The sequence below is a fragment of the Spodoptera frugiperda genome, chromosome 17 (genome assembly GCF_023101765.2).
Source record: "Spodoptera frugiperda isolate SF20-4 chromosome 17, AGI-APGP_CSIRO_Sfru_2.0, whole genome shotgun sequence".
NCBI classification, from domain to species: Eukaryota; Metazoa; Arthropoda; class Insecta; order Lepidoptera; family Noctuidae; genus Spodoptera; species Spodoptera frugiperda.
The window spans coordinates 1588135-1597585 of NC_064228.1; the positions used below are offsets into that span (position 1 = coordinate 1588135).

A 9451-nucleotide genomic window follows, 5' to 3' on the forward strand; every position below is an offset into this window, starting at 1 on the left:
GTTTTATTTTTCTTGTGTTTTGCACGCATATTTGGTACGTTTTATTTCTCCTGTATAACCTCTTTACTATTAAAAATCATTATTTCGTAAAGATTATTTAATGTAGCAAAAAAATACACAGTCGACCAAAAACTTCAATGTTGCCATTTAAAAAAATTATAACTGTTTTATTTAACCGGCTTATATCATAAAAAATGACGACTAACGTTAATCTAGGAACAGGGACTGCATATGCAAAAAGCAATAATTTTTGTGCGATTAAGTTTCTGTTTAATAAATAAAAACAAAACATTGATTAATTCTTACAATTTATTTTCCCATAATTTGTTTTCATTATATCAATTAGAATGCAAGATATCATCCGCGGGCACGGTAATGTGTATGTCGCTGAAGGAGACGTGCAGCCCCCGCCGGGTGGGCGTGCAGCACATGGCGCCCACCAGGCAGGGCGCGCCACACCGCGGCAGCGGGCACAGCCGCAGCAGCGTCCACCGCTCCTTGTCCGCCGAGTACTTCACGCACGCCACGTCGCCCTTCCGCGACATTCGCATGTAGAACTTGCGCGGGTTGCCCGTAAATACGCCTGGAAAATTCAATAATCATATGTGATAAACTGCCTTTATTTATCTATTTATCATCAGCCTGTTCTCGTCTCCTGCTGGACATAGGCCTCTCCAATAGCACGCCACTGAGCTCGATCTTCAGCTCTACGCATCCAACCACTACCAGCCACCTTGCGGATATCGTCACTTGACGTAGCTGGAGGGCGCCCTACACTACGCTTTACTCTAGAACACTTTTACCCCAACGGTCATCGGTCCTTCGGCAAAACAACGGCCCTTGCACTTTTATTAATCGTTGAGCTAGTGGTATCTTTAGTTTTCTGTCGGATCACCTCATTAACCCCATTTAAATCTTAAAGAATCAGACTCATTTACTGAATGGAGAAAAGCCTACTAGTTCCTAGTCACTCCTCTTCATCATGAGTAGCCGGTAAACGCAGCTCGGTGTCGCGTAGCCTCCTGAGAGTAGACTTTTTTCATTATTAGCCCATGCTGCGGCGGTGATTTTTTATTTAGACTTTTCACGATAGTTATTATAAAAATATGAAAAAACTGCATTTATTTCAGTTGGTTGCTAAAATTTCATTTCCATACCTGTACCCCAATCAGAACGCTCATTTGTTAGGACACTGCCAATCATCGGCTGACCACCATGCATGTACTCGATGCCAGCCTTCAGCCAATGTTTGTCGTCGAAGTATATCATGAGACCTGCTTGGTCGTAGAGGTGGGAGAAGTCTGCTTCCACGCAAACCTGAAATACGACATATTATCATCAATAGCTGTCCTGGCAATTTTCGCACCGCCTCAAACATCCTTTCTCACCTTCCCTGGACTTCCACAAATAATTCAAGACCAAAATTAGTCCAATCGGTCCAGTGGTTTTCGAGTTTTAGAAAGACTAATGAACGGTAATTGATTATTTTAATATTTTATAGCTTTTCCACGTCGTTTGTCGGTGTATATCGATAAACGAGCTGACGGATGACTGATCACTTGATAGGTGACTAGGAGCTAGTAGCTACGAGATAGGAAGCTCATGTTTTTTTTAATAGGGATAGCCCTTCCGGAGCTTCCTCCAGCTCCAGTTACTTTTTTATGAAACACCGGTAAACGAGCAGACGTATCACCTGATGGTAAGCAATCGCCGCCGCCCATGGACATTTGAAACACCAGAGGCGTTACAAGTGCGTTGCCGGCTTTTAGGGTGTTAGAAATATAAGGGTTGTTGTTCGGGAATCAGGGATTGGGAAGATTGGGAAGGGGGGAATTGGGCCTCAGGTAACCTCACTCACACAACGAAACACAACGCAAGCGTTGTTTCACATCGGTTTTCTGTATCACTGCGGTCGAGCCGGCCCATTCGTGCTGAAGCATGGCTCTCCCACACTTCTAGATCAACGCGTTTACAAACACGTCAAAGCTCTACACGTCACAAACGCAACGCGAAAACGTGTAACGTGGCATTTTATTTAATCTATAAATAAAATTGTTATCTCTAAAATGTTTGTTTATTAACTTCGGCATCAAAACATTATCTACTTATTTTGGTGCAGTTGACCGCTGAATTAAGTACGATAGGTAGCTGGGTAATTTTGGTTGATTTTTTTTTTAGAATAGGCCGGCAAACGACAGGCGGATCACCTGATGATAATCGACACTGCGCATGAAGACCCATAGCATCAGAGGAGTAACAATTGCGTTGCGGGCCTATGTACGGATTTGGGGATTGCGAAGATTTATAGAGAGGCGGAGGACCAATGCTCCTTACCTCTGGTAACTTTAACACACACGGCGAAACACAACGCTCGCGTTGTTTCACGTCGGTTTTCTGTAAAGCAGTGGTAACACTACACAGAAGCCTCCCATTCATGCCAAAGGCATTTTAACAATTATTAATAAAAAAAAATAGAACAAGGATTATGTGAAACAAAAAAAAAAAACAAACACCAAAATCGGGCGGTAGTGTAACATGGGTCAATGTTTTGAATTTTGCGCCAAGAGTTCACTGACCGACATAAGTAACTCCATCTATTGGCATTATTAGTTAACTTTTTTTATTTAATCTGTGTTAGTTATTTTTAGACAACAGAAGTTAGTTTTACTAGTCGAAAGTTAAATAAACAGTGTCACAGAAACGTACCGTGAATGTAAAATCATCCTTGATTTCTACTCCGTAAACATGGCCGGTGTTATGATGGAAATTATACCAAGTGCCCTCCCAATAATCAGTTTTCTCATCTGTTGTAACTTCAAGGCCTTTATCACTGATTCGCCACTTCTTTGGCTCATTTACCCATTTAAAATCGCTCAGTTTTATTTCACTGAATTTACTTGAATCCATTTTAAATAATTTAACGTTAACTTTTAGTTATTGATGATCTAACACATAAAATTGACTGTCAAGTGTCAATTATATCAAGTAAATAATTTCTAATGATCAATTCCACTTATTTATAGTGTCTTCTTTGTAAAGTGATCATAAGTGTTTTTATCTTATCGAATAAAATAACACTTCATTTCAACAACAGACTGAAACTTTGCTAAACCGGTAGAACCGGAATGATGATTATGAAATCGATGAATTTTATTGATAAAATAGTAAAAAATTGCATAATATTATTGGTTGTTGGTAGAGCCATTATATATACATATAATAAATACATAACAAAATAATGCAGTAATAAATAAAAAACAAATATATTATTGTATGTATTTGTATTCGAAACAAACATTTTAGGTAAACTATAATAAACAAAAATAATAATTTGATAAGCAAAAAGCTAGCGAAAGCGATACCATTTAACTGATACCTTGATGGCACTGGTAATTCAATATTTTGGAAAAATCGTTTATTTATATTTTGATATTATTATACAATTTTATTTTATTATTAAAATAAATAATAAAACATTTTATAACGAAACATTTATTTATTAACTAGCAACACTTTTTAAAAAAGCAGCAACACCGTTCCATTTCCATCATTTCGTTTTCGAATGGCGTCATTTCCGTGGACGGCTGCGCGGTGTGATGGCTCCGCGCGGCTTATGAAGAAAATAAAATTATTGTGCTTTGTGTATAGATAGATAACTAAAGTTTATATTTTTAATAGAAGAAATCTAGTTATTTACACAAGAAATGGGAAAGCCAGGTAAGATTTTCATTTACATAATCTTGTACTTCTAGTTTTCGGCGTTCAGCACATGTATTTTACCGCCTCCGCGTGTGGTATATCTTTTAAATTATCCGTAACATCTTTAAAACATTAGATTAATGAATATTACTGCTAACTTTTCACATCAAATCGCTGTTTAGATGCAATAAACCGAAGTTATACTTAATATTCACGTGTTAATTTTGAGGTTAGTTTCAATTCGGTAACCTTGATTTTGTAATTTGTGCGCTATTATATCAATTGAATTTGTTCCTAAAGGCGTGAGCGTCGTTTATTTACGCATTATATTATATTTTTTACATGCTACAACTTTGAAATATCGTTTAATACGTTGTTTTTATCATCGTACCACGCCGGCGCCATGCGTTTATGCTCCTAACTTTATCATTGAAATTACGCCAAACTATGGACTATTCAGCTTATGCAGAGCTTCTACATGATATATACGGGACATTTATTAAAATTCCAGTGTTATGATGTTCAGGAATTATTGATTTGTTGTATTTTGTTTATGCACTTGTTGGTCTTTAGATGTCATAATATTATCACCACGTGGCATTTGAACTACAGCTTATCTATCCCAAGCTATAGTCTCTCTCACATTTTCTTAAATCCTAAACATAACCAGACATGGTATTTTCTGTCAATGTAATTTTTCTCAATGAAATAATTAGGTACTTAACCTCTTTGAAATGAGGTTAATAAATCATTGTTTACACAGAACAGGTGCCTAAAGTACTTATTAACCTATATAAACCTATTTCAGTTCAGTTTGTAATGTGGTTATAGAAGGTAAAAGATATTTGAGCTGCCTTATCATTTAATAACATACTACCAAGTAGGAAACCTGATACCATATTTGCATTGTATACTTGGCAACAAGGTTATAATGCACTTGATGCACCATGCAACAGCATAAACAAGTTGTGATGTTACTCCATAGTTTAGAATTTGCTTAAGTTTATCTGTTGCACAATTGTTGTAATTTAGGAATGTTTTATTTGGACAACATAGACCTAGACATTTAGTTTTACATCTAAATGCTTCGGTAATCATGAATTAAAATGCACATTTTTAGAGGCTACAAGTTTAACATGTTCTTTTTTTAAGTATTTTGTTCTTAGTGTTTGTTTTGGGATTATCTCATGGCTCATCCTAAGTTTTTAAAATACATGTGTATTTGAAAAGGTCACAGTAATGGTACCATCCTTTATAAATGTTAAAAAATACCATGTGGTACAAATATTGCTGAAGCATGCTTAAATAAGTGTCATGGAATATGTTATGGTGGCACATAACAAATACAATAGAATATAGTTTATTTATAGTTTTTTTATGTTTAGACACTCTCCAGTGCATCTACCAACTCATTATATCAATTAATTTGTAGTTCTGCATATATTAACTTGTGTTTAATTTTCAGAGTTTAATGGAGGTCGTGGCGGCGGTGGTCGCGGTGGTGGCCGCGGTGGCGGCGGTCGTGGAGGATTCGGAGGTGGTCGAGGTGGAGGTGGCGGCCGCGGTGGTTTTGGAGGCCGAGGCGGCGGCGGCGGTAGGGGAGGCTTCGGAGGACGAGGCGGCGGTGGCCGTGGTGGAGGTAAGAATTGAAGATTTTTTATGTAATCTGGTGTATATTTTATCATTGGCTGTAATCAACTAGACAGCACCTAGCTTCACCGACAGACAGACTGATGGACAATTCAATTGGATGTTTCAAAAGTGTCTAATTTAGGATTAATTGAAATAAATACTTTGACTTTTTAACAATACTCACAATAAATTTGTTTTAATGCCAATGATAATTTATACTAACTCAATTTTGCTTTAAAATCTAAATGATGATTGTGGTCCCTCTAATCTAGACCTATTCATGAAGACTATGTCCACATACCCACTTCTGATGATGTACAGACAATATAAAATATATTTTTGTTATTATCTTTTTACTAATAAAACGTGTTGTCTACAGGCCGTGGTCGAGGAGGCCCGGGTGGTGGTCGAGGCAGAGGGGGTGGTGGCTTCAAGGGAGGCAAACAAGTCATTATTGAACCACACAGGTATGTACCATGTTGCTAAGGACATAAGGTCTATTCTTTAAATAATTGAAATGTTCATGGTATTTGTAGACTAACAAATCTCCAAGAGACTATATTAGTTCTACAAATAATTATTAAGACTTAAAGCCAGTTTGTACTACAAAAATACCACATGTAGCCATATACACAATGCTATGACCAAACCAGTATAAACTGACCATTGAATATCAGAAACATGATACATAGCAAGACCAAGATAAATTGGTTTTGTATGGGCTCAATGTGTACCCATGTGGCATTACTTATCTTAACTGGGTCATTTGATATAAACTACAATACAATCAACTGAAATGATGTTATTATAAACTTTCGTTCTTCTGAAAGCGAACGCTTGAAGCCAACTTACTTTACTGATCGTTATTTTTAAAACTATAACTTCAAATTTGTACCTTGCAAAGCTAAATTAAGCTCTTGTTTTTAGACATCCCGGAGTTTTCATCGCGAGAGGTAAAGAAGATGCCTTAGTTACTAAGAATTTGGTGCCCGGATCAGAAGTCTACGGAGAGAAAAGAATTTCAGTTGAGGTATGTATCCTATACCTATTTCATTCTGGTTTTAGGTATTGTTATTTAGTAGAATATGAGTTAGAGATTACTAAAAGTACTGATGATTATTAACAAATTGTTACAGAAAAATTTATCTTCAGAAAATATGGAAAGACAATAGTTTTATGTAAATATTTAATTAATGTAAAAAAAAGTGTGAAATTTTTTGTAGGTATATCTAGGCATTAAAATGATGATTGTGGTCCCTCTAATCTAGACCTATTCATGAAGACTATGTCCACATACCCACTTCTGATTTACCCCCTATACACCCCAAACCCCCTTTAAAAAATTACCTCTACTAACCAAAGTCACCCCTTTTGGCAGAATGATGGAGAAAAGGTGGAATACAGAGTATGGAATCCGTTCAGATCGAAGTTAGCAGCAGCTATTATGGGTGGAGTGGACGCTATACACATGCCGCCAGGCTCCAGGGTGCTATATCTCGGTGCAGCCAGCGGTACCACTGTCAGTCACGTTTCTGATGTCGTCGGACCGGTAAGTTGAGCTTTAATTGATATTTTTGGAGATATACTAAGTAAATATTGACCTGAGATAAGATTTTTGGTAGTTTAAACATGTTTTGTTGATTTTTTTAATGAATATAATGTTATTTACGCATTGTAAACTTTAGTTATACTAATAGATTTATTAAAATACAATTTAGTATCTTGTAATATCGATGGTTGAAAGGTTAAATGATCTAAGCGTATTTTTTTGCAATATTGCGTTAAGTATACATTATTCGACAGATAAAAATTCTCTGATTTCGAATATGTATACATATAAAAAATGCCGCTTGTGTATGTTTGTATGTTACAGAATGAGTTTTGATCAAAATGTAAAGAGAATTTCATATAGTATACGAAACATCCCTTTTTTAGTATAAAAACTACCTTATTTTATCTAGGGTCAAATAAATAACTGAAATTGCGCCTAAATGATGATTGTGGTCCCTCTAATCTAGACCTATTCATGAAGACTATGTCCACATACCCACTTCTGATTATTATTTCTCAATTTTACCTAAATATTGCATCTTTACAACATTTTATTAACAGTTTTCTCTTTTTGTTTGTGTCACAGGAAGGATTAGTATATGCAGTAGAATTCTCACACAGATCAGGCAGGGACCTGATAAATGTAGCCAAAAAGAGGACAAATATTATCCCAATTATAGAGGATGCTAGACATCCTCTGAAATACAGGTAAATATCAATGTTTTATAAAGAATATAATCTGAATAACTATAGTAAAACAACCCTTATGTTTAAACCTATAAGGGTTGTTTATGGTTAAATCCACAAGGGTTGTTAAATTGCACATAATTACTTAAAAATGTACAGCATTTTTATACTTATTATGATGATTTCTAAAAACTAAATTTTTCATGTTGAAATAATTTGAACTCTCTCTCTGATCCTACCTAACATCGTCTGTTCTACTCCTACCTCCATACAAATTGCTATATTTACTCGTTGTTTCTTCCAGAATGCTTGTCGGCATGGTAGACTGTATATTTGCCGATGTTGCGCAACCCGACCAAGCTAGGATAGTCAGTCTGAACGCCCAACACTTCTTGAAAAATGGCGGACACTTTGTTATTTCTATTAAGGTAAGTTTTAAACAAGATTTCTTATGTAACTACGGCTTAAAAGTGACTCTAAAATTAAATACGCAATATTTTGATGTATTGATCGAAATGCTGATTGATAAATTCTATTTTTCCACTTGATTATTGAATTATTGAAAGTATGAATTGTACTTCAACATAAAGCCTTAATTTCATTGAATGTCCTAGTAAACTACTTCCTATGATGATAAAACCAATCTAAATCTTTCATGTTGAAAAGATTGAACTCTCTCACTGAGGCAGAACCCTTACAAATTCAAATCAACACAAAAAATACACAATCCTAACCGAATTTTCTTCCTTCCAGGCCTCCTGTATAGACTCCACAGCGCAACCTGAAGCAGTTTTCGCAGCAGAAGTAAAGAAATTACAAGCAGACAAATTAAAACCACAAGAACAGTTAACACTAGAGCCTTATGAAAGAGACCACGCGGTTGTCGTGGGCATATTCAGAGCACCACCGAAAAAAGCCTAGATTTAAGTCCGTTAAATAAGTTGACGCAATTTTAACATAAGGTTTTTCAATAGGAAATCTTCGGATAATCATTTTGTATTTACTCGATGCCCAGTTTTCATTTTGTCGTGTTAAAATGTTCTAAATGTTTATGAAAGCTGTGATAATTCGCTCCTGAGTAATTTGTAACTAAATATGAATGATAAAATGTATTACAGTGTCAATAAAGTAAAGCAAGCTGAATGCCAACGGACCTCATTCCTAAATAAACACAATTTTAAAGTTATTTTTGTATGATAAGTTGAATTGAGTATTAGTTTGTAAGTTCACATACGTGTGTATGTTATAGTTAAGTTGTATGAAAATATATGATGGTGCGAATGACTATATTTTTGTTGTTTAATTTTTTATTGAACCTAAAATATTTTGGAAGCTGCTGGAGAAAGATAGCTTCAACAACAAAACTCAGATTCCTTTGAGTTGGAATAGAATCATTTATAAGTATTTCAATAAATAACTTAAGTAGCTAAGATCTAATGTATTGAAAACCTTCCAATATAATTAAATTATTAAAAAAAAAACCTAATTTTTTAAACTGGGATAACACCCCTTTTATGACATTGGACAGAGTGAGACCCATTTATAAGACAAAAATAACATAGGCTATAGGCTACTTTTCATCTCAAAGAACCCCGTCGAAAGGCAGCTCTCGCGACGGCTGGGGTGGGATATTTGACCCCTCACGCGCCCCGCCTCTCTAGCTAGCATGACGCAGAAGGAGACGGCATCCCAGTCCCCCTAGTTTCGCACCATGACCTGAACCAATGCCGGACGCGAGAGGTCGCCGTCGCGACCAAATCCTTGAGGGCACTGCGGTGCTCAGCCCATAATGCTGACAGAAGCTAGTAACTATAAAATGTTTAGGAATATTTCCTAGACACTTTTTCATACACTTCTTACTAACTTACGGGAAAGTATCAGA

General features: G+C 36.0%; 2 protein-coding genes across 2 annotated transcripts; one reads left to right on the forward strand and one right to left on the reverse strand.

Moving 5' to 3' along the window:
- Nucleotides 1–291: 291 nt before the first annotated feature.
- On the reverse strand, nt 292–3120 carry LOC118276840 (uncharacterized). The gene is made up of 3 exons (XM_050699742.1): nt 2707–3120; nt 1158–1317; nt 292–583 (listed from the first exon to the last, which is right to left on the reverse strand). Exons 1-3 carry the CDS (start codon nt 2905–2907, stop codon nt 339–341), a joined length of 606 nt encoding a protein of 201 aa, XP_050555699.1. The 5' UTR covers nt 2908–3120; the 3' UTR covers nt 292–338.
- Nucleotides 3121–3547: 427 nt separating this feature from the next.
- LOC118276839 (rRNA 2'-O-methyltransferase fibrillarin) lies at nt 3548–8858 on the forward strand. Its single transcript, XM_035595411.2, has 8 exons — nt 3548–3717; nt 5165–5338; nt 5711–5798; nt 6259–6361; nt 6710–6880; nt 7469–7590; nt 7874–7997; nt 8323–8858. Exons 1-8 carry the CDS (start codon nt 3705–3707, stop codon nt 8488–8490), a joined length of 963 nt encoding a protein of 320 aa, XP_035451304.1. The 5' UTR covers nt 3548–3704; the 3' UTR covers nt 8491–8858.
- Nucleotides 8859–9451: the final 593 nt, after the last annotated feature.